Below are 25,767 nucleotides of genomic sequence, written 5' to 3' on the forward strand. Positions count from 1 at the left end.
ACCTTGAGGAGATACTTGAGGTGGAAGGATTTTTTTTAACCAATACAGTGGTGTGGTGGTCAAAGGACAGTCTGTTATCACTACGCACATCAGGTCCCTGAGGACTGTGTCAAATTTAAGTGGAAAGTTATCTATATGGTAAGCAACAGTGATGCTAGATTTACCAAGGGAACTATGCTGCATTTCTTCTTACTGGAGTTAGGCCCGTACACCAATCATATGTTTGGTGCAGTGCTTGCTGAAGAATATGAGTATCAGTATGGGGATTTGATAGCAGCTCCCAGTCTGGAGGCACAAAATTGGTTAGCAATCGTTCCTTGATAATTGGCATTAATGTCAGAGAAATATATACCAAAAAGGAGGGGGGCCTCAGGTCAAAGCCCTGTGGGACACCACCGGTGGCATTTTTCTGTTTAGAAGAAATACTCGCCAACCTTAATGGTATGGGTTCTGTCAGTCAGTTAATTATGTATCCAGTGAACTATGCATGCCTTAATGTTGAGTTGGGAGAGCTCATCAGTAATCCAAGTATAGGGAGTAGCATGTCAAAGGTCATGGCCAGATGAAGATAAGCAACGAAGACTGTATGCCCCTGATTTGTGACCAGAGTAACCCTTTTAAGGAAATCAGCCAGACTGAGTATGCATGATCTTCCTTTTACAAATTCAAACTGGTATGTTTTCAGAGATATTTGGTCACCTATACCATTGTTTATTAGTTCAGCTATGATAAGCTCCAAAGTTTTACACATACAGGAAAATGTTCTATAAAGCAGCATGTAAGGAGTCAATAGAACTGTAAATGAGTGTTTTTGTTCTTTTATTTTATACCAAGAACTTCTTCAGATTTGACTACTGAGTCAAGTTTCCACATTTAAAAGCAGTACCAAAAATTACATGTTCAAAACAACCAATCCCCAGCTGCCTTCAATTAGTCAATGTTCAAAGAAATTTAAAGAAACACAACTAAAAACTAAAACCATAAGAATTTAAATGAATATATGCATTACATTTTATATTCACACACTCATTCAGACCAGGAAATTTATCAGTGTAAAGCCTGATCTACCATACAGACTCTGCACTCAAATACTACTTTGTAGAAGTCATTCATTTCAACAGAGTCCAGTACAAAAAAAAAATTAAAATTTCTTAAAGTTATTACACTGTAGAGAATGTCTTGCAAGGCATTACCAGTGTCCCCTTTTCTAATCACTAGTGAATGTTCATAACTTCTGGGTGCCAGCTTTCTTATAATTTTACCAACATAGAAGCATGTCATGAATCAAACCTAAACAGACTACACCTTTTGAATTGCAACTTTACCTCTGGTTAGACAGAATTTCCCATGTTTAAATCACTCAAATAAAAATACTTGTGGTACTGGAAATAAAGTGGCACTGCTTAAGGTTGCCACATTTAAAAGTCCCAAAGGTACTGCGATTCATTTTCTTAGGGCCAGTGTTTCTTTCTATGATGGATCTAATGCATTTAGTTCATTTATAAGGGAAAAAAGGATGATCACCTAGAATCTTAACTAATCCTCATTACCAAAAATAATGTTCCACTTATTCTGCAAGATATTTCTGATGATGATGTCAGTGGTAATGGGGTGTGGAAAAGCACCACTTATAGCCAATAGGCAAACTAGAATGGGTGTGTGTGTGTGTATCCTCTCTGGCCAAAGAACATAAGTTTGACCTTTATCGAGGATTGGTCTTGCCTTACCAATATGTAACAAATAGATTTACGGAATAATGTTACCCAGCCAATCGTTAGCATAGCCTCTAGCAATGAAAAAACCTTTCAGTATCTCAGTTTCTTTCTGTAAAAATCTCTTTGTTGCTCGTTAATCTACTGAGTTTATAAACTGGCCTTTTCCCACTCCTTTTTTCAGGTGGTGTGGATGCTGACTATGCCTGTGTAAATAATTACTGACAAAGGTGTCTTTTCTGTGCAACTTACTCTTGATATGATGGTCACATGGATCAAAATATAGACTGACAGCCAAAAAATTTGGTACAATTGCAATTCTAAAGGCATAGGAACAACGTCTTTGGCAACTACAAAGTACTATTAGTGTGCAGAGAATCTATATGGTAAGATCAGGCTTAATGCTGATAAATTTCCTGGTCTGAAAGAGTGTGTGAATATAAAATGTTTGTTTTTGCAAGTACAGAGATTATAAAACATTAAACAAACAGCTCTTGACGTATCTAGTAATGTATATAGTCATTAAAATCTTATGGGTTTCATTTTTAGTTGTATTGCATCTTTAAATGTTTTTGAACATTCACTAATTGAAGACAGCTGGGAATTGGCTGTTTTGAATATATGATTTGCTTGGTACTGTTTTTAAATATAGAAACTTGATTCATTATCGAATCTGAAGAAATTCTTGGTGTAAAATAAAAGAACGAAAGCGCTCATTTACAAGAATGTTGACTCCTTAAGTGCTGCTTAATAGACCATTCTTTCCTGTTCCTTGTATTGTTGGTTCTAAGCTGCTTTTTGCTAAAGTTTTGCAAACCATACTGGTGAGACTAGTAAACGTCCAATTCCCAGTCTCAGTAGAGGGGCAATCTTCAGGCAAGGACACCACAACTGCCATTCTCTACACCTCATGAATATAACTACTAAAGAGTTAATGGTAGGGTTGCCACCTTTTGATGCGGCTAAAACCGGACTTAGGCCTCACCCCTCACACATCCCACAACCCTGCGCCCATGCCCCATCCACTTTCTGACCAATTTCTAACATCATCAAATCAGCAGAGGAGGAACACCCTCTTTTCCATTTGGCATGCCTTTTTCCTACAGATTTACTATGCTTTTTTTTTTCTTTTTAATACAAAAAGTCTGTTGATGCTGTAGTTCCACCATATAGGTTTAGTCTTAAACTCAAAATTACACTTATGCTGGATTGGTATGGATGTCTCAATGCATCTGTCTGAGAAAAAGTAAAATACAATCGCAGTAGGCAGCAACCTCACTTATAAGGTCTGCTTGGGAGCAACCTCACTTACAAGATCTGCTGGCGAACAACCGCACTTACAAGGTCTGCTGGTGAGCAACCTCACTTATAGCGTCTGCTGGCGAGCAACCTCACTTATAACGTCTGCTGCCGAGCAACCTCACTTACAAGGTCTGCTGCCGAGCAACCTCACTTACAAGGTCTGCTGCCGAGCAACCTCACTTACAAGGTCTGCTGGGGAGCTATACTATTTGTGATTATCAATATGATCAGTAAATAATAAACAATTGGTTTTAGAGTAATCCCTGAATGTAGGCGAGTTAACAGAGACCACTACACAGGTTTTCACAGCCATCATTTTCTACCATTACTCCCTAACTTGAGACACAGTTATAACAGTGCTTACGGGGGTGTTTAAGAATTGCTAAGCCCCCTTAAGTGCTGTTGTGATTCAGTCCCTGACTAGAGAAGATGTTAACAAGATTTTTTTTCCCCCCTGATACTGGAGCACAGTCTCAGAGCTCCATGCACTGCACAGATATTGAAGAAGGGGTTTATGGTAATGCACCGAATAACATTGTGTGTAAAACACATCCTGCCAAATAATTCATCTAAAAATACTATCAGAAAACACATACACTGAATACAAACTCATCAAAGATAATGCAACATGTTAGCAATATTCAAATTAGGCAATACAACACATCAATCATATTAAAAGTTAAATGCAGCCTCTCTCAATGCAACAATATGTTCTATAATGTTGTGAAAATCAACACTCTGTAAAACCTACAGACTCCGCAGGAGAGAATTCAACCAGCCAGTGAGGTAGGGAAGGATGGCAAATAAGAAATCGAATATCCTTTCTCTGCTTGCTGCTACAAAAATGAAAACCAAGCCAAGATAGCCCTGCATAGCACACAAACACAGAAATACAGCCAAAGGAAAACACCTTATACGCAACTGTATCTAACAGCACAAGTAGTCCATGAGTTATCAGATTAGAAATTGCTGCTAACATGAAAAAGAAGTGTTTTCTTATGGGGCAAGCTCCCCTCCACCACTCATCCCCTTCAACTTATATACATCAAGTCTGAGACTCCACAATATTGGAGAAAGAGAAAATTCCTCTCCCCCACTATACTACCATCTTACACTTAACTATAGCAGTCAGCTCATTATGTGGCAAATCATGCTGTTTAATACCTTTGCATCTCAAACCCCCTTTCATTTGAGCAAAGCACCACTAACTAATACTTGGCATTCAATCATATGCAGATGACTCTAGAGAACAGATGGGAGCAGTCTATACCACCACAGCAAGTTTCAGAGACAAAAAGGAAAGACACTGGTTCTAGTGCAATCCAAGGAGTTGGGGTTACATATTTCCAGTCCAACCAAGTGAAGCAAGTGCAGTCCAGATGTCCACTGTGACAAGGTGGGGAGCAAAGAACAAATGAGGGTCATATTGAAGGTGACACCATGGTAAGATGTCCACTGTGAGAAGGAGGGGAGCAAAAGACACATGAGGGTGATAATGAAGGTGACACCCTGGTAGTGGTGGGTTGTCTTGAGACTCCAGCTATGGCAAGGACCTGTACCATATCCTGATACAGGAAAAATAAACTACTGCTAATAGGGATACTGCATCAGACAATTATTACTAAACTTGCAATTGTTCAAGAAGGGCATTACTTAACTGGGCAATCTACTCCAATTAGGGTCATGGCAGGGTCATGTTTTTATGGTCCATTGATTGTAGTCTACTTAAATTGGGAAGCGGAACATGGAAACAAGCATATGGAAATGTGTGATGATATCCTGGTATATATTTTAATAGAAAATTATTTTAAAGATACAGTACCTTGTAAACATGACATTATATCCAGTTAGATATGTAAACAAGTATGGCAGAGACTATGGAGAGCCTCAGTCATTGTCCACACTTCCAACTAAAACTGGTAATATGGCTACTTCAGTGAAAGAGCTGCATAGTGACAAGGCAATAGCTTACTTTTGATGAACTTAAATCTTAGGTGCGTCTACAATAAACTACCACAGTTACATGCCTATATAGCCTCATACACACCTGACATAGTAATAGCCATAGAAACCGGGCTAAAACTAGGTACTAAAGACCAAGAAATTTTACCCCAGCCTACATCATTATAAATGACAGACAACACAAGACCACTGGTAGTGTGGCTACGATATGCAAAAAACAGATTCAGATCAGTTCCTATCCCCTCACCTACCCCAACTTTCCCAGTACTTAAATAATTATCTTTCTCCTGTAAATCAGCAAACACAAGAGCATATGCATCACTGCCATCTGTATCCCTCCTAGAAACAGCATCCCGTTACTAGCAGAAATCCTGTATTATCTCTCTCATAATATAAACAAGGAAATCGTCATCACAGATGATGTTTATATAGACTACCTACTTAACTCTGTCTCTGCTACACTATCCATCAATCCCTTTGGTTTTACCCAAATTATCACTAACTGCTACTGGATCAAGGAGTCTTCATTAGACTGGACCCTCACCACCACTGCTAATAAAATGAACACTGCTGGCTGCCTACCCAGCAGCATCAGTGACTGTCTACCGACCTTTGCCATGAGACAATCTAATCATGTACATAAACAAATAATCTGTAATAATGTGCATACATGTATCCAAAAAATATGTAGTGGAACCTGTATTAAATCCAAAGTAAGTTATGTAACAGGAAGATATCCAGAGGCCGAGGAATACAATACTCTTTATTAAAACAAAAAATGCTAAGCGCTTTCACGGTCATCCGCTTCTTCAGACCATACTACAAACAAAAGGATACAAGCCTTAAATACAGCACTTAAACCAATCAGAGATAAAACCAATTAGATAATTAGTGTAGTAAGATTTTCTTCTTCAGTGCTCGTTTTAAAGAAACAGCAATGTCTAAACCAGGGTGCATGTTCACTCTGAAGTCAATAATCCATCTTGGTTCTGCATATTCGGTGTTGTTTGTCAGGTCACCCTCCTTTGCACTTGCATAAACAATTTGTAAAACCAAAAACTTAAAGCAATGTGAATCATCTGCTTCTTGCACATGTTTAGCTAATGCATTAGTCAATTTTAAATTATGATTGTCATTTAAATGTTCCATCACCCTTTCTTTAAAAGTTCTATTACTCTTTCCAATATAGAAACAATCACAGGAGCAACATTTTACCAGGTAGACAATATTCTTAGTCAGACAATCAGCATAAAAAGAAAATTCCAGTTGACACACTGTTCTGGGGTGCAGTATAACACTTGAAGACTATATATATTTGCACATTCTACAAGATCTACATGCAAATGTGCCCTTACGTTCTGAAACAGGAAAAGGGACCTGTGTTTGTTTATAACATAATCTGTGTTTTAAGGACTTGCTATTCTTGAAGATGAAGTGGGGTTGTGTGCCCACTGCCTTACACGCCTCTGGGTCCATCAGTAGGATGGGCCAATTTCTTTTCACAATGTTGCATATCCTGCTTACATCACTAGTAGGTGAGCATAACCCTGCTAGTATTCTCCAATCGATTTTCTTCACCTTTAGTTGTGAAATGTTCTCGCCTTTCTGAAAAATAAGGTCATGTGTCAACACAGTCACTACTCATTGTATATGCTATAGCCCCTCTCTATCACCTATCCTATAGCCTCTGTCCAACAAATCAACCTGAAGCTTATCTAGTGCTTCCTCTAGGTCCTTATTCTCTGTATATATAAGGCAAGACAACGTACCCAACACTTTAGTCATAGGTGAATCTATGGTCAGGCACACTGATGTCACACTCACCAGGCTGAGCAAGGAGAAAATTACAGTCAGCTGCCTGTCGGGCGCCAGGATCCAACCACATAACGCATGCACTCAAGTCCCTCCACAAGTACAAATATGACTCTGTCATTGTCCATGTTGGAGTGAATGATTTCAGATGTACCTCCCTGGACTACACGAAGAGAGACATGGAAGAGCTCTCAGATCATGCGGCCCAGGCAGGTATGACCCTAGCCCTGAGTAGCATCCTGCCTTAGCCCAGAATGATACCACAGTATTAGGACAAAATGATTGACTTCAACAATTGGCTAAGCTTCTGGTGTCATTCAAAGGGGAACCAGTATCTGTCTGGCTGGGACGACATAATCAACAAACCACAATGTTTTGCCAGAGAGAGTCTACACCTGTCACCCCTGGGATTCAGGTTACTGGCTAAAGCTCTTGCCACCCCTATAGTGCCTTTTTTAGGCAAGGTTCAAAGGACAAAACCACCACTGTAACAGATACAAGCATGCAAAATCTGAGGGTAATGCTACTCAATGCTAGAAGTCTAAACCTCAAAATGCACTCTCTCGAGGCACTCCTAAAAATGGAGAACTTCGGTATCTGTGCAGTAACTGAGACCTGGTTCAAAGCTCCAGAGAGCACCCCTGCAATACCAGGCTACAACTCTTACCACACTTTTCGGCCACCAAACCAAGACCGAAACACTAAAGGTGGAGGAGTGTCCATATTCACCAAGGATATTCACATTTCCAGGCTAGTTGCCCAACACAATGCATCTGAAATTCTCCAGGTGCAACTAACACTAGGTAAGACTGCAATCCAAATTGTAGCTTGCTACAGATCCCCCACCATGCCCCAGGATTCTCACTGCACCTTTCTAAATATACTGGAAAATATTAAGATACAACCAAACACACTAATACTGGGTGATTTTAACTACCCTGTCATTAACTGGGAAAACTACTCGGGTACTAACACCTTTTCCCAATGGTTCTTGGAATTCATAAATTCCAACACCCTGGATCAACTAATCCATTGTCCCACCAGGGGCTCCAATATCCTAGACCTGGTCATTACCAACATAGGAGATAGATGCTCCACACCAGTGGTCACCCCCTCATTGGTCAGGTCTGACCATAAGCAAATCACCCTAGACATCCACATCCCACCCCCTAGTAAGGAAACCTCTGTAAAAAACTTCTCCAAAGCCAACTTCATGCTTCTCAAGTCAGAAGTGACAAACTTCATGGCACCCATGCAGATGGGAGCTGAAAGTTCAACTGCTGAATCCTACACTAAGGCACTGTATGAGCACTTCCACTCATGCATGAATCATGCCATCCCAAATAGAACCAAGACGCTCTCCTCCAAAAAAAGGAAGCCAATCTGGTGGTCCCCTGCCATAAACAAACTATACAACAGAAGGAAGAAACTGTTGCAGAAAAGAGAAAAATCCCAGGATGCAGAAAATTCCCTTACCAGCCTCAGTAAGAAGCTGAGATCCCTCATAAAATCTTCCAAAGCTAGTTACGAAAATAAAATTGCCAAAGATTCCAAAAACATCCACAAGGCATTCTATAGTTATGTCAAGAATCTAAATGGCAATGCTCAGATCTGCTCTGAGCTACAACAGAATGGCATTAAATATACTGATCCCAAGGATATTGCCAATATCCTGACAGATCGATTTAGTGCCAACTTCACCCCCCTCTCATCCCCTAAAGGGCCCATCTCAATACCAAAAGATTGCCAAATTCCGATAGTCATGGCCACACAGGTAGAAACTGCACTTTCCAAAGCTAAGAATACAGTATCCATGGGACCAGATGACATCCCGGTCTGTGTACTACATGAACTACAAAATGAACTGGCACCTCACCCAAGTGTCATGTTTAATCATAGCCTCACCTCAGGCTCCATGCCCACTGAGTGGCACACAGCTACAGTTATCCCACTCCACAAGGGGGGATCCACCTTGGATCCAGGGAACTATCGACCCATCAGTCTGATGAGCCTGATCTGCAAGGGCATGGAACTTATAAACAAAGACATTGGAAACCTCAAACACTGGAACCCACCCACCCAGTTTGGGTTCGTGAAGGGCCGAGCTTGTCTCCTGAACCTGACTGACTTCTTCAAATCAGTCTCCAGAGCTGTGGATGAAGGTAAGGCTTTCCACACAGCCTATCTGTACCTCGCCAAGGCCTTTGACATCATCCCCCACTCTGGAATCATAGATAAACTTACTAAGCTGGCCATAAATCCCTACATCACTCAATGTGTTGCCAACTGGCTTAATGACAGAACCCAGACTGTAAAAGTAGCCGACTCCAAATCCAGCGCCAGACAAGTGGACTACCTCAGGGTTCAGTCCTGGGACCGCTATTGTTCAGCATCTACTTCTCTGAAGTACAGGCCAACATTAAGGGACTCTGGCTAACAAAGTTCGCAGATGACTGCAAACTGGGAGCCATTATTGAATCCCCAAATGATGTGGATATTCTACAAAAGGGCCTTACAGAAACATATGCTTGGTGCCAGAGAAATGGGCTCAAGCTTAATGCCAAGAAATGTATAGTTTTCCCCTTTGGGAAAAACCATGTACCCATAAATTACCACATAGGTGGCAGTACACTAAACACCAAAAGTGTGATGACAGACTTGGAGACACAGGTAGACAGTAGTCTCACCTTCGATAACCACATTGCCATAACAGTCAGGAAATACTTCTATGTGGCACACCTCATCACTACGGGCTTTTCATCCAGAAAAAAGGAAGTCATTGTCCCACTGTACTCATCTCTCAATAGACCCATTATAGAGTACAATGCCCCATTTGGTATGTACCTCACAAGACATCTGCAACAGCTGGAAAGGCCTCAGAAATACTTCACTAAAAGAATCACAGCCTAAAGCAGATGCCCTATGCTGACCATCTAAAAAAACTCCAGCTATACTCTGTGGCATATCATCTACTTAGAGACAATCTCTGCTTAACATACAAGGCCATGTCAAACCCTGAGCTGTTGGACATGCTCCACTTAAAGAAATCCCAATCCCTCAGAGCCACATGCTCCAGGCATCTAAATCTTGTCATCACAATGAACAAAACATGCTGAAGGGATAGGTTCCTGACCCAGAGACTCCCCATACTCTGGGACAGACTGCCCATACATGTCAAGCAGAGCGCCTCCTTGGCCCTCTTCAAAAGGAACCTGGACGATTGGATGGGAGATAGGAAATTCAGCTGGGATCATGTCAGTCTCCCTGCTAGACAGGGGTTCAGGGAAGTAAATAATGTGAGAAGAAATATCCAGGGAATTGTTATGGCCAGGCTTGTATAGGCCCTTGGCAGATAGCCTTGTACCAACCTATGAACCTATGTAACCTCATACATCTCATTATTTGATTCTTAATTAAATTGCGCTGCACATGCCTTGGATGCATGCTAGTATTATGTAGTAGATTGTTTTTCCTGCATGGTTTCCTGTACGTACTAGTGGATAAATGCCCAAGTTCACTCTAACGGTAGTATCTAAATAATATATGCTAGTGTATGAATAATGCATAGTGAATCTAAGAAAGGATGTCGTACTTTCTAAGTAGCTCAAACTCAGAAAGCAGCTCACTCAGACCGTGCCATACAAAAAAGGTCATCTACAAAACGTTTGTAGAACTTAACATAAGATTTGAAATGGTCATTAACAAACACTGATTGTTTCTCCCAGTGTAATAACACTATATTAGCGTATGTGTTGGCATATGCTACCCCCATTGCTACTCCTAACTTTTGTAGGAAGTAATCTGTCTCAAACATTAATACATTGTTCTCCAGAACCAATTCAAGGAGAATACATAACATCTGTATCTTAGAATCAGGGACTGTTCCTTCTGGGACTAAGAATGACCTGACTATATCTACCCCTTCTTCGTTGGGGATAACAGTAAATAGTGAGTTAACATCCATGGTAACAAATAAGACTTCATGTACATTATGATAGCTAGTCGACCAAATTATACAGACCCTGAAGAAAGTGCTGAGTATCTCTTAATACTAGATCAGTTTTCTCTATGAAGGGGTGAAGCTGTTTCTCAATATAAATAGAAATCGGCTCGGTCAGCCATCCCCTACTCGACACAATTGGCCGGAAGGGTGGGTCATTTATATCTTTGTGTACTTTTGGTAAACCATAAATAGTAGGATGTTCAACAGTGAAATAAGTATACAACTGATGTGTCATAAGAAGGTCATATAAAAAGAAATTCAGCCTCTTCTCAATGCCCATAACTTGAAATTTCTGCAGTTTTGCATAAACCTGTATATCATCTAACATACTTCTCATCTTATCAAAGTATTGTGATTTATCTAGGATCACCACCCCTCCTCCTTTGCCTGCAGGTCTAACGACCAAGCTTTGTGTCCTGACAAACTGATTCAGTGCGTCTATTTCCCCATTAGTTAAATTAAAAAATATACCTTTATTATGCTGTTTGCTCTTAATCTGAAGACCTTAGGTCATTCTCACAAACATTAATAAATGCTTCTAGGGCTGGTTTATTCTCAGGTGTAAACAAGCTTGTTGTTTTTAAAAACATTAAAAGTTTCATTCTTAAGTGGAAACATAATATTACATAACATTTCTTGCAAACATTCTAAGTTCTAAAATAGTATCTATTAAAACGCTTCTGCTTGCAGGAGCAAAGGAAAGTCCTTTGTTCAATACGTTACATTGTTCAGCAGTCAACTGGCATACAGGTCTATGCAAAACTGCAGAAATTTTAAGTTATGGGTATTGAGAAGAGGCTGAATTTCTTTTTATATGACCTTCTTATGACACATCAGATCAACTATGAGTTGTATACCTATTTCACTGTTGAACATCCTACTATACCTACTATTTATGGTTTACCCAAAGTACACAAAGATGTAAATGACCCACCCCTCCGGCCAATTTTGTCGAGTAGGGGATGGCTGACCGAGCCGATTTCTATTTATATTGAGAAACAGCTTTGTCCCTTCATAGAGAAAACTGACATAGTATTAAGAGATACTCAGCACTTTCTTCAGGATCTGTATATTTGGTCGACTAGCTATCATAATGTACATGAAGTCTTATTTGTTACCATGGATGTTAACTCACTATTTACTGTTATCCCCAATGAAGACAGAGTAGATAGAGTCAGGTCATTCTTAGTCCTGGAAGGAATAGTCCCTAATTCTAAGATGCAGATGTTATGTACTCTCCTTAAATTGGTTCTGGAGAACAAGAAGTTATGTACTCACCATAACATTCGATGTATGTAGTCCATCTCGCCTCACATTCTTACCCGTGGGTTCGGCCAAACTTTTCTAGCTCGAAGTCTTCTATTGGCTGGGCTAAGCAGGTATCCCATGCTGCACTGCTCCATATCCCCAGATCTAGTTTGCTGCGAACACTCATTCATACCCCATGCATACACAACCTCCAGGTAAAGAAGAATAAGCTAAAAGTGAAGGGAACTCTGTAAATAGAAACCTAACCTCCAGATCCTCCAGGAAGGGGGAAGGTGGGAGGGCAAGTAAGAATGTGAGGCGAGATGGACTACATACATCGAACGTTATGGTGAGTATATAACTTCTTGATGTTATGTAGTCCAATCTCACCTACATTCTTACCCGTGGGACAGCGTTCCCTAGCACCTTCATCCTGGGTGGCTCATAGGAAAATACTCCTGAGTACTGTGGAACCAAAGGACGACCTACCCCTAGATACCACATCCAATTTGTAATGAGTAACAAATGTGTGAGGAGAAGCCCAAGTAGCTGCAGCACATATATCATCCATTGACAATCTGGCTTGATAGGCTGTAGATGTAGAAACAGCCCGAGTAGAGTGAGCCTTGACCAGAAATGGCAGGTCTTTTCCTACTGCGGAATAGGCGAAAGAGATTCAACTAGATATCCATCTGGATAGGGTGATTTTGGAGACAGGGGACCCAATTTTGTTTTCTGAAAAGGAGTCAAATAGTTGATCAGACTTTTGGATATCTTTTGTTCGGTGCAGATAGAAATGTAACTGCCTGTGTACATCCAATTGATGAAATTTAAATTCTGCCTTGTTTGAAAAATGAGGAAAGAATACAGGCAACTCAACAGATTGATTAAGATTAGATACGGAAGCCACTTTAGGAAGGAAAGAAGGGTTTGGTCTAAGAGAAACCCTGTCCATATGGAAGATAAAGTATGGAGGTTTGATAGAAAGGGCTTGAATTTCTAAAACTCGCCTGTCTGAAGTGATTGCTATTAAAAAGGCTGTTTTCCAGGTCAAGAATTTCAAATCACAAGTAGCCGCAGGCTCGAAAGGTGGTGAAGTAAGGGCTTGTAGTACAAAACTGAGATCCCAGGGCATGATAGGTTCGGAGACCTGAGGACGGAGTAATAGAGTACCCTTCAGGAAAGCCTTACAGAGTCTGTGAGTCATGAGACTAGGCTCATTAGCAACATGAAAATTAGAGATCGCTGCCAATTGAACTTTTATGGTAGCTGATGCGGAACCCTGATGGAAAAGCATAGACAAAAACTCCAAGACCGAAGCAATCGGGGCTGTGTAAGGATCAATTCCTTGGGTATGCGCCCAAATAGAAAACCTCTTCCGTTTGCTAGAATAAATCTTCCTAGTAGAGGGCTTATGAGAGGAAGATAAAATGTGAACTACCTCCGGTGAAAAATGATAAAGCCTAACTAACGATGGAAGTGGAGTAGCCAGGTTGTCAACCGGAGGGTCATCAAAGAGGGGTGGGACTGTCCCAACATGTGTGTCAGTAAATCTGGTTATGGGTCCAGAATCCAAGGAGTGCCACAATGTAGGGTTGGAGAAAGGGCACCAGACTTGATGAGGCCAGTGTGGAGCAATCAGAATCATTCTGCTTCCTAAGGATTGCGCTTTCTGAATCACTTTTGACAGCAAGGGAAACAGAGGGAAAGCATAAAGCAGACCGGAGGGCCAATCGTGAACTAGAGCATCCCTGGGTGACTCCCCCTGTGGGGGGGGATCAGCGTGAAGTAGCTGCTGCACTTGGCATTGAGGGGGTTGGCAGAAAGGTTGCAGCAAGGCTGACCCCATCTGCTGAAGATTCATTCTGCAACTAGACAATTCAGGGACCACTCGTAAGGCATCAGAATAGCTCTGCTAAGCCTGTCTGCTATCACGTTGGACTTCCCCGGAATGTGTGTTGCCACCAGAAAACGTTGGGAAGATACTGCCCACTGCCACACTCGCATGGCCTCTCTGCGCAGGGGGTAAGATCTGGTTCCCCCTTGCTTGTTTAGATGCCACACTACTGACATGTTGTCCGAGTGTATTGCAATCGTCCCTAGAGGCAGGAAGCTCTGAAGTGCCTGCAACGCAAGTAGCACCACTCTCATCTCTAGGACGTTGATATGCAGATGTATCTCATGATCTTGCCATGTGCCTTGGACTGTCCTGCCAATATAATGCCCCCCCACCCCATCTGGGAGGCGTCCGTGGTCACTGTGGCAACCGGGATGGGTGTAACGAAGGGTTTTCCCCTGTCCAAATTGTTGGTGCAAAGCCACCAACTGAGATCCTGTTTGCATCTGTCCATGAGCAAAATGGGGTGAGAAAGTGGAAATTTTTGGAAAGACCATTGAAAAAAGAGGAGCCATTGAAGAAGTCTCGTGCAATCTCGCTAGAGGGACCAACATAATTGTTGCTGCCATGGTCCCCAGGAGTTGAAGAACCCATCTTGCCTTCGCTTTCCTCAGGGGCATCAGGGTGTGTATCTGTTGCTGTAAGACTCTGACCCTTTCCTGCAGTAAAAATGGTCGCATTCGAATGGTGTCTAATTCTGTGCCTATAAAGGTGACACGCTGTGAGGGCAGCAAGGCAGATTTTTCCCAATTAAGTGTTATGCCCAACTGTTGACAGAGTGATGGTAGCATCCCTGGTTTGGATTAGTAGATGTCTGGTGGGGGCAGTAAGGAGCCAGTCATCCAGATATGAAAACACTTGGAATCCTTGACGTCTCAAGTGAGCAGTCACCACAGTCATACACTTGGTGAACACCCTGGGGGCTGTGGTGAGACCAAAGGGCAGGGCTCGAAACTGGAAATGACTGTCTCCCAGTCGGAAGCGTAGGTGACTCCTGGATGCCCTGTCCATTTTGACATTGAGGTCGATGGAGCACATCCATACCTCCTCTCCCAACAATGGGAGAATCGATTGTAGTGTGACCATACGGAACTTGGACTTCTGTACATAGTTGTTCAGTCAGATGAGATCTAATATGGGTCTCAGGTCCCCTCTTTTTTTCAGCACAAAAAGAATCTGGAGTAAATCCCTAATCCGATTTGGTGTGAGTGGACACGCTGGATGGCTCCTTTTCCTAGCAGCTTTGAAACCTCTGAGGCTGCTTGATCCCTTTGACTGGGTGGAACGTCCAGGATTTTTCTGACTGAAGGGAGGTCTGATGTAAACGGAATGACATAACCTCCGGAAATTATTCGTAATACCCATCGGTCCTGGGTGATGCTTTTCCAGGCTTCTGGATATAACGAAATTCGACCCCCAACTGGCTCCAGATAAGCACAGCCGGGCACTCCCTCAGGAATGAGAGTAGGGAGAGCCGCAAAAGGAATTGTGGTCTCCCAAATTGCGAGGGCCCCGTCTGCCTCTGGGGTGGTGTCTCCCTGAATAACCTCCCCCTCCTCTGCCTCTGGAAGGGGACTCACCTTGTGCAGCAAGCAAAAACCTCTGTGATTTTTTGAACCACATCTTCCCACCCCACCGGGCTTTGGGGTAAGGCCTAGAGGGAGTGGAAAAATGGACCCCTATGGCAGACAGGGTCTTTCCCTCTTGTTCGCACCTGGTGAGGGTGTCTTTCACTTTGGTTCTGAATAAAGAAGAACCATCAAAGGGGGCGTCAGTGAAAGAAGACTTGAAGGCCTCCGCGAAATGACAAAGGCGCATCCAGGCTTGCCTTCAAAGGGTGACTCCTGAGCTTGCTGCCCTACTCGCTCCATTGGCTGCATATGAGATGAGCCGCATGGAGGAGTTGACTATGGAATTGAGGGTAGACACCTGGGAATTAACCGTCTGGGCCACCACCTCAGGAACGTTACCTGCAAGAGTAACTCCTTGAGGAGATCTCTCTGGAGCCGAGTGAAATGAGACAGATAGTTCAGTGACTGTAAGGTAAAGGTTGCTGACGAGAGGGTATGCTTCCCGTACCAGTCCATGGTCCTAGACTCCTTGTTAGGAGGATGGAAGAAGTCTCTGCTTCTTCCTTCTGTGTGGCTGCCGCCACCACCATGGCATCCACAGGGACTCCTTTGGACAGAAACTCCTTACCCAGGGGAACAGAAAGAAACTTGTTGGGACACCTGGGTACGGGCTCCACAGAATCAGGGTTCTCCCACACCCTCCGACAAATTAAATCTAGGAGCTCGTCGAATGGTGGAGACACCCAGGAGATGGAGGGCTGAGCACCAAATGCCTTAAGGAAGACCCCTCAGAGGGGGCTTTGGATGGCCAGTCACCTCTTTGTTTCACTATCTCCAGGATGTCGGAGAAGAAATCATCAGAGGATGACTTGGGGGACCCCTCACATTTCTCGAGGTCAGTATCAGAGGTGAAAGACTCATCCTGGGAGTCTATGTGCTTCCTCTTGCACATTATCTTTCTAGGGGGCTCCTCAGGCATGAACTCTGAAGGGCCCCCAGAAACTTGGGGACCACTCGTGGGGGTATCCCTAGGCCTTGGTGCTCCACTGTCTACGGATAGGTGGTGATCAGAGGCTCTCACCGGAGTGGTGGGGGACAGAATGACTGACCCGCATGATGTAGCTGATGATTTGGCCAGCACAGTCTGCATGGCCTCAAAGGCAGGGCCCCCCCCCCCCCGAGTCCGAGGAAAGGCCAGCCTCCAAGACCAAGACAGGAGTCAGGGTCCCTTGAGCCAAAGCACCGAGCGGAAGACTCTGAACCGAAATATGTCCCGAGATGTACCCCTCGGACCCGACTGAAGAATCCTGAGTCCCGAACCCCGTGGATGGAGCCGATGGGGTCGGGGCCATCGGAACCAACCTAAGAACATCACATGGCACAGAACACTCTGGCTCCAAAGACAGAGATGCACTTGGAGGAGGAATGATCGAAGAAGGGGTCGGGATGGGCTCCGGAGCCAACTGGGCCGAGCTGAAAACAATTTTGCCAAAACCGGTGACTGGTGGAGCCTCTGCACCACCCTATCAACATCCATATCAGAAAGGGTCCTGGAGGATTTGGAGGACAGGGAGGGAGATCGAGATCTCCTCTCAGGTGAAACTGGTCTAAGACTGGGCGATCGGCTCCGAAGAGGTTCCTATATAATTGGAGCCGGTGCCGGTTCCATCAACACAGACACTTCCTACGGCCCCGAGGACAGTGGAGCCGAGGAGGTCGAAGCAAGTTTTGTGACTTTCTCCGGTGGCTCCGAGGAAACTGAAGGAGCCGATGATCTCTTTTTTGATTTAAAGGACTTAGATTTAGCACTGTGAGAAGAATCCATAGCCTCTTTGAAAGAGGGTTTCAAGAGTCCCTTTAAAATCAGCTTATTCTTTCTTGGAGCACTCTGCGACTAAAAGCATGGCAGAAGCTGCAGTACTCCTGCAGATGGATGGCTCCCAGGCAATAAACACAAATTGAATGCCCATCAGTGATGGACATTTTGTAACTGCACTTAGAGCACTTCTTAAAACCTGAAGGTTTGTACTCTTTGGAATCCTTGGACATTTTCCAACAAGCAATCATAAAAAAATAACACAGCAGAAGTCACTGTCTGACAAGAAAGGAGACAGACACGCAACACCACAAAAAGCGGGAACAAGTTAGTAAACCACAGCGCAACCCTCAGAAGGAACACGCACTGAAACAAAAAAGGCCAAAAACCTCTAACTAAAATGGTTTTGTGACCACGAATAGCAAGGGGAACCGACACTAAAACCTCTAACTTAAACGGTTTTAGCGCGAACAACACAGGATAAGAGTACTAGGTCCTCTAACTGAAACGGGCCTAGCCCGAAATACAGTTAGCTGGATACCACAAACACACTACCTAAACCAAAAACAAAACACTAAATAGACACTAGCTATGAAAATAGCTTTTTGTTTACAAGTAATTTTCTCAAATAACATGAAAAAGGGTACTTAGCCACAGCCATGAGCGAGACCACGTCTGAACTACACGAGCGGCAAACGAGACCTGGGAATATGGAGCAGTGCAGCATGGGATACCTGCTTAGCCCAGCCAATAGAAGACTTCGAGCTAGAAAAGTTTGGCCGAGTCGGAGCCGATATTTGGCTCCAAACCCATGGGTAAGAATGTAGGTGAGACTGGACTACATAACATCAATGTATTCATGTTTGAGACAGATTACTTCCTACAAACGTTAGGAGTAACGATGGGGACAGCGTATGCCAACACTTATGCTAATATAGTGTTGGTACACTGGGAGAAACAATCAGTGCTTATTAATGACCATTTCAAATCTTATGTTAAGTTCTACAAATGTTTTGTAGACCTTTTTTTTGTATGGCATGGTCTGAGTGAGCTGCTTTCTGAGTTTAAGAACTACTTAGAAAGTACGACATCCTTTCTTAGATTCACTATGCATTATTCATACACTAGCATAGATTATTTAGATACTACCATTAGTAAGAGTGAACTTGGCCATTTATCCACTAGTGCATACATAAAGCCATGCAGGAAAAACAATCTACTACATAATACTAGTATGCATCCAAAGCATGTGCAGTGCAATTTAATTAAAAATCAAGTAAAGAGATGTATGAGGTTACATACAAAGAAGAAAGACCTAGAGGAAGCAGTAGATAAGCTTCGGGTTAATTTGTTGGACAGAGGCTATAGGATAGGTGATATACAGAGGGCTATAGCATATACAAAGAGTAGTGACTGTGTTAACACACGGCCTTATTTTTCAGAAAGGCGAGAACAGTTAACTAAAGGTGAAGAAAATCGATTGGAGAAAACTAGCAGAGTTACCCTCACTTACTCTTGTGATGTAAGCAGGATATGCGACATTGTGAAAAGAAATTGGCCCATCCTACTGATGGACCCAGAGGCGTGTAAGGCAGTGGGCACACAACCCCACTTCATCTTCAAGAATAGCAAGTCCTTAAAACACAGTTTATGTTATAAACAAACACAGGCCCCTTTCCTGTTTCAGAAAGTAAGGGCACATTTGCATGTAGATCTTGTAGAATGTGCAAATATGTATGGTCTTCAAGTGTTATAATGCACTCCAAAACATTGTGTCAACTGGAATTCTCTTTTTATGCTGATTGTCTGACTAAGAATATTGTCTCCCTGGCAAAATGCTGCTCCTGTGATTGTTTCTATACTGGAAAGAGTAACAGAACTTTAAAAGAAAGGGCAATGGAATATTTAAAGGACATATGTAATTTAAAATTGACTAATGCGTTAGCTAAACATGTTCAAGTAGGTGATTCACGTTGTTTTACGTTTTTGGTTTTACAAATTGTTTATGCAAATGCAAGGGAGGGTAATCTGACAAACACTGAATATGCACTAAGATGGATTATTGACTTTAGAGCTAACATGCACCCTGGTTTAAATAGTGCTGTTTCTTTAAAACCAGCACTGAAGACGACAAGAGTACTATACTAATGACCTAATTGGTTTTATCTCTGATTTAAGTGCTGTATTTAAGGCTTGTATCCTTTTGTTTGTAGTATGGTCTGAAGAAGTGGATGACCGTGAAAGCGCTTACCATTTTTTGTTTTAATAAAGAGTTTTGTATTACTCGGCCTCTGGATATCTTCCTGCTAAATAATGTGCATACGCACTCCTCCTTCATTTGTGACACCTTCATTAGATACCTCAACAAGTACAACTGGGATATTGTAAAATACTTAACCACAGACAATGTCTTAACTCACTTTAACAACACATTCCTTAGCATAGTAAACAACTATCTCCCATCAGATCAAAATGATTCAAATCTAGCCCCACCCCATGGCTTACAGGAGAAACCAAGCAACTTGTGATACAAAGATAAAGCTTGGAAAGCAATGAAAATTGACCAAACACCACAAAATGGCAATATTTTAGACATCTTAGGAACCTTTCTAAACAAAAAAAAAAAAAAATCAGATCAGACAAAGCTAAATAATTTTCCAAGCTCCCAGACAACCACCAACAGAGCCCTAAGCTTTTCTGGAAGGAGTCAAAATACTATTACACTTGGCCAAATTACAACTCCTTCACCAGCTACCATGATAACTCATTCCTTATAACTACCCAATTTAATACATATTTCATACACTCTGCCCTCTCCCTGCTTAACAACAAACTATCCACCAGCCTTACTATTCCAAGCACAAAGCACCACCAAAATCCTCTCTCCCTTCAACCAGTATGTACCAAATTCTATCAAAAAACACTTTCAAAAAATAAAAAAAAAAATCACCAGCTGCTGGCAACCTGCCAGCAGAATATCTCAGAATCACTGCAGATGCTGTAGCATAGCCTGTATTTGTACTCATAAACCAATCAATTATAGAAAGCTGCATTCCTGCGATCTGGAAAAATTCCCACATCATACCTCTACATAAAGGTGGATCATCTACTAACACAGTCATTCCAAACTCCTTTGCTGTCTTCATAACAATCTCCACTCCAACACTCAACATGGTTTCTGACCTCACCAAAACACTTCTACTGTTCTGCAGTGCTTTACCGAAATCACAAACGCTAATAGAAATACTGACAACCTAGTATCCTCTGTCTTCTTAGACATGTCAAAAGCATTTGACAGTTTCACACCAGTGCTTACTCCATGAACTGTTTTCCCTAGGATTCTCCCATTCATCCCTTAGCTGGTCCCACAGCTATCTCACCAGCAGACTCCAAGCTGTAAAATGGAAATCGGATCTCTCCCCCTTTCTGTCTGTTGGTGTACCTCAGAGATCTACTCTAGGCCATTTACTATTCAAAATATGCACCAAGAATCTTCACACAGCTACCAAAAAAGCCTCTGCAGTATAAAACAAAGACACTCTGCACCAAGTCTATCTCTACACCACACGATAAGCCTGGATTCCTTTTCCTCAGTTGAGGCCTGAATAGATGACTACAAACTACTTTTAAATGCTAAAAAAAAATATTGTTGTTTTTACCAAACTCTCAGTCAGCACAGAAACAATCCTTCAACAGCATGGGTTGGGAGGGTGGCCTAATGGTTAAGGTGTTTGCCTTACAAACACAAGGTACAGGGTTTGAATATCACAGGGGATAATTGGCTAGGCTTAAATAAAATGGCTCACAAGGGTAGTTAGCTTAGTACTAATCTATGAACCTATGAACTAATCTATGAGCCTATTTCAGCAAGTAATGCCTCAATTGAAAGAGTTTCCATCACAAAGCTTCTGGTGTCTTACTTGATGATAACTTAAAATATGATCAATACATCAGTTAGACCATCAAGAAAACTCACCAAAAGTTGGCCTTCCTCTACAGAAGCAAACCCCTTCTCAGTGACTTCTCTAGGAATTCTTTAACAGCATCTTACCTTCTCCCTTCACTTCTTTATGCAGCACCCATTCTGACTAACCTTCTCTCTACTTTAAAAAAACAAACTAGATGTTTGATGCAATAAAATACTTTAGCTTTGCATACAACTTCTCAAACCATCCACACCACTGCCTGGCACTGGAGCACCTACACTGGTTCAAACTAACTGCCAACTTAGTGCCCACAAAATAACACACAAACATGACACCTGCCCATCATTGCAAAACACCCACAAAAACTACTTCCCTCCTAGAAATCTCTGCTCACAGTACAAATACCTCATGACCAGGACTGAGTCTCATAGCAGTGCAGATGGATCACTTTACTCAACCTATGTTGCTACACAGTGGAACTCCATCCAACCCATCCTAAAACAAGGCAACATTACCACATGCTTCAAACACAACCAAAAGCAGCACCTAACTTCCTCATGGCTATGCTCATGCTCTCATCCTGACTAAACCTACCTTTCTGTTTCTCTTCCCTATCAGTCTCTCAATCAATCACCCTGACTCTCTCATCCCCACTACTGCTCCTCCAGTTGACATATATCCCCAATACTGTCTTACTACTAACCCTTCCTTATCCACCACATCATCATACCTGTCTACTGTTATCTTAACCTCTCCACTGTCAGAACTTTTTCTACTTATGTTTGTTCTTGATTATTTCTTCTTATACCCTTACTTCTCCTCCTCTCATGACATTCTACCTCATTAATAACAATATACACATACTGGACCTATCTGCATTGCCAGTGCTGTTGTACCTGCAGCTATTGCATGTTGACTTCTGTTAAACACTACTATACAACTTCTAAGTATATGATAAAGGTCTTAACTATTTATCTCAATACTACCAGCAAAGTGATGCTTAAAATGTTTAATTTTTATTGTTGTTCATTGTAAATATGTATTTTATATGGAGCTTTTCTTCCTGGTTCTCCCTTGAAAATGGGACTGTTCCCAGTCAGACTTTCCTAGTAAACAAAAGACAATAAATAAATAAACAAGCCTGAATCTGAGCTGCAGCTCATCAAATGCATGTGACTTCCTTTAGAATGGGCTACTACAGGGGAAGAACTAAGCCTAGCCTAACTCTGGGCAAGACCTGTCAAAGAAAACTATACTTCCTTAGTAAAGATAGCTGCGGACAATTAGAAAGAGATAGATGACATAGCTACAGCTCTTGGATCTCATCTTGGAGAAACTGAGGGAGGTAGACAAGGAGGCACCCTGACTTTCAAAGGCAGCAGGAGTTTGTACTCTGAGACATGGTGTTTTTGCACTAAGAGTTGATGCCATAAGGAGAATTAGAGGGAGAAGTAATACACATGCTGGTACTCCCATGGGTCTGTGGGGTTATTCATGTTATAGCCCATGATACTCCTTTTAAGGCCATCTAGGCATGAAGTGAATTACTATGCCTGGATGCACATAACAATGAACCATCATGTACACAAAGAGACCCAACAACCCATTAAAAGAACAGTGTTTCCTATCAAGGTAAAGGCATGCCAGGTAAAAATGGCAGAAGGGTCCTACCCTATTACCCCCCCAAACAATAAAAATCACCAAAAATGCACTGAATACTGTAGAATGGTCTGCACAATTCACATCTGTTGGCAGACCTGTGGGCATCTTAATCTCCCTTGCAGTCCCTAAGGTACCGCAACCACCGACACTAACATAAATTGTACTTGGCTGATACCTGTAGTCCAGCACACCTTGCTGTTCATATTGGTGATTGACTACATTAGCAGACAAATCAGCAGTGCTGCTGCATACCTCTCAACCCCTCAACACAAGAAATCTAGAAAAAAACTCACTTGTGCTGTACTGATGAGGTCAAAAAATGCAGAAACATCCCATGTCTACTGCTACTGGGATTTGGCTTTATTGGCCTGAATGTACCCATAAAGCCAGATAACTGAAAACGGTCATGTTCTTAAGTGTCCATTTGCATATATCTTATTTGCATATTACCCATGGGCCACCACTACAGGAGGTTTGAGTTATTAGACAGTAAAAACTCTAACTTAGCTGGGTATTTTTGCAGTTTTTACAGAGTGGTCTGTCTGTACGATCTTTTCACTCTGATTCACCACATATATAACAATCATCAAAAAGCATTGTGTGATGTATGTTTGTGTATAGTTTATTAAGCCTTTTTATTTCTATTTATTTATTTTTTTGTTATATGTATTAACTTAAATGTCTTCTAATTCCACCTTGTTAACCTTACATATAACACATGATGCTGACATTAGAACTGTAATACTTAAGTGGTTATCCCCAAAGTTCTTATTCTTTTGTTGATTAATTTATGTGATTTATGTACAGCAAATTTCAACCATATTAATTATATCATTCTGTTAATATTTTAACAAGTTAATTTGAGTAACATCCTCAGTGGTTTAAATGTATCATGCTGTCTAACATAACTTCAGTGTATAATAAACACAACAAAGGTACAAGATACAGGAACACACTGCATAAAGTGGTACAACTTTTACCAGCAAAGTAAGCTAAAAATGTTTAACTTGTAAAATATAATTTAGAAAAATGAATTGGTATATAAATTGTAATGGCATTATTTGTCTGTACTAATTACTTAAACATTGCACTTTGTTGCACTTTTTTAGGACTGGGATTACACCTACGTACACAGTTTCTACCACTGTTCTTTAGCTATGTCCTTTGTGCTGCTGCTTCCAAAAGTGAACAAGTGGGCAGGAAATGGAGGCAACCCCGCAAAACTGGACTGCCACACTCTGTGCTGCTGCCTTTAACATGTGCATACAAAAATAATGTGTAAATAAAAAATAATGTAAGATTTCTCCCACAGTAAAACATACTGCTTGCTAAGCAAAACTGAAAGTGTAGTTTACATTTAACATTGCACCAGTTTATCAACTATTGTTTCCACATGCACCAACATGAGAAGCATCAGGAATACATTGTTTTTCTCTTGTAGAATAGAGTGTGCAGCTTTCCATTTTTATGGACCAGTATTCCCAGAATAGTATACTTGGGCACAAATTGCAGTGTTTTGATGTATTTTTCAAGTTTGAGTAACATTGTTCTGTATGTTTAATTGTTTTGTCATAAAGCATTACATTTTACTATAAGATGTTTTAGTGCCTGATGCTGTAATATAAAATTGTTACTAGATACAAATCATGAGGCTATTTATAAATAATACCTTTCTACTTAACCTGAGTATGTGACCATAATTAAACATGTAGCATGTATTCCATATTTTAAAACAATCTCTTAATTCCAAAGCCTATTAGTAAGTCTTAATACTGTTTTAGACCTCCAGAGGCTGTGCCACAGTAATTATGTTTACATTAAGTACTACTCACTGGTGCATACCGTAATGTATACCTTTAAAAATATGACATTTGTAACATGCATCCACAATGCAACACACTGCTGTTTTCTGTTTGTTTAAAATTTTACTTTTTTGTTACATGCCTTTGTCTTCATTTAGTTTTCAAACTAACCCTTATCAGAATTTTGTATCTAGACTTCTGTAGCTTAACTTATATGCTATTGTAAACAAAACCATCTTATGTAATGCACTATTCAATCAGAATTCTGAATGGAAAATCTGTAGAGAAGTTGACATACAGTGCAATGATTTTAGGAGTTGCAGGTCATGCAGTTTAACAACATAGTTATGTCTCTAGCTGAAATTAATTTGTTTATAGTTACCCCTCTAAAAGACTACATAGGATTTGTTAAAATGACCATGTTCGGTTCTATTTACAGTTTACATTGTAAATCTACTTAATGCATCAGTGTTGTAATTTTGCAGTCATACATTAGGCATCAGGCAGGTGGTACTTAGACTGGAGTTACATGTGTTTCTTTAAACTATTTAGCTTGATGTGAACTATTTAGCTTGATTTCTTTCACTTAAGTGGTATGTTTTGTTTAAGGAACCACCTTGGTAAGACTTAGGCAGAAGTATTTCAAATAATACTAATATCAGTTGGTGTCTTTAAGCATTGAAAATGTACTTTACTACAAGTATAAATGAAGATGAAACTAACATGGGGGCAACAGCCCACATGATGCTCAGATATGAAACTATAGCTCCTGGTATTTTTCCTACAATATTTTCCCTAAACCATCTGATGCACAACAGATCTGTGTTTAAGTGATGTAAATGCTTCATGTGGTTCTTCATTTGATTAAAGGAGCCAGGACAGCATATATGAAAAATAGATCATCGACAAAAGCCATCATATGTCCCGCTGTCTTTTCTATCCCATTTCTCGGAAGAACTCTTGCAGACCATTTGGTTTGTAACTCCATCAGTATACATGCCAAATCCTTGAAAGTATATTTACCATAAAATCTTGATAAAACATTGTTGTTGTT

General features: G+C 41.3%; 1 protein-coding gene across 1 annotated transcript in view; it reads left to right on the plus strand.

Annotated features, from left to right (window-relative positions):
• Positions 1–25,102, plus strand: part of MYMK (myomaker, myoblast fusion factor) — a 290,800-nt gene extending 265,698 nt beyond the window's left edge. The window contains exon 5 of the mRNA XM_044058846.1: positions 24,021–25,102. Coding sequence (XP_043914781.1) covers positions 24,021–24,167 — 147 coding nt within the window. The 3' untranslated portion in view covers positions 24,168–25,102. The remainder of the gene's footprint in view (positions 1–24,020) is intronic.
• The last annotated feature ends 665 nt before the right edge of the window (positions 25,103–25,767 follow it).

Source organism: Protopterus annectens, chromosome 16.part0 (genome assembly GCF_019279795.1).
Source record: "Protopterus annectens isolate FY-2018-M chromosome 16.part0, PAN1.0, whole genome shotgun sequence".
NCBI classification, from domain to species: domain Eukaryota; kingdom Metazoa; phylum Chordata; order Ceratodontiformes; family Protopteridae; genus Protopterus; species Protopterus annectens.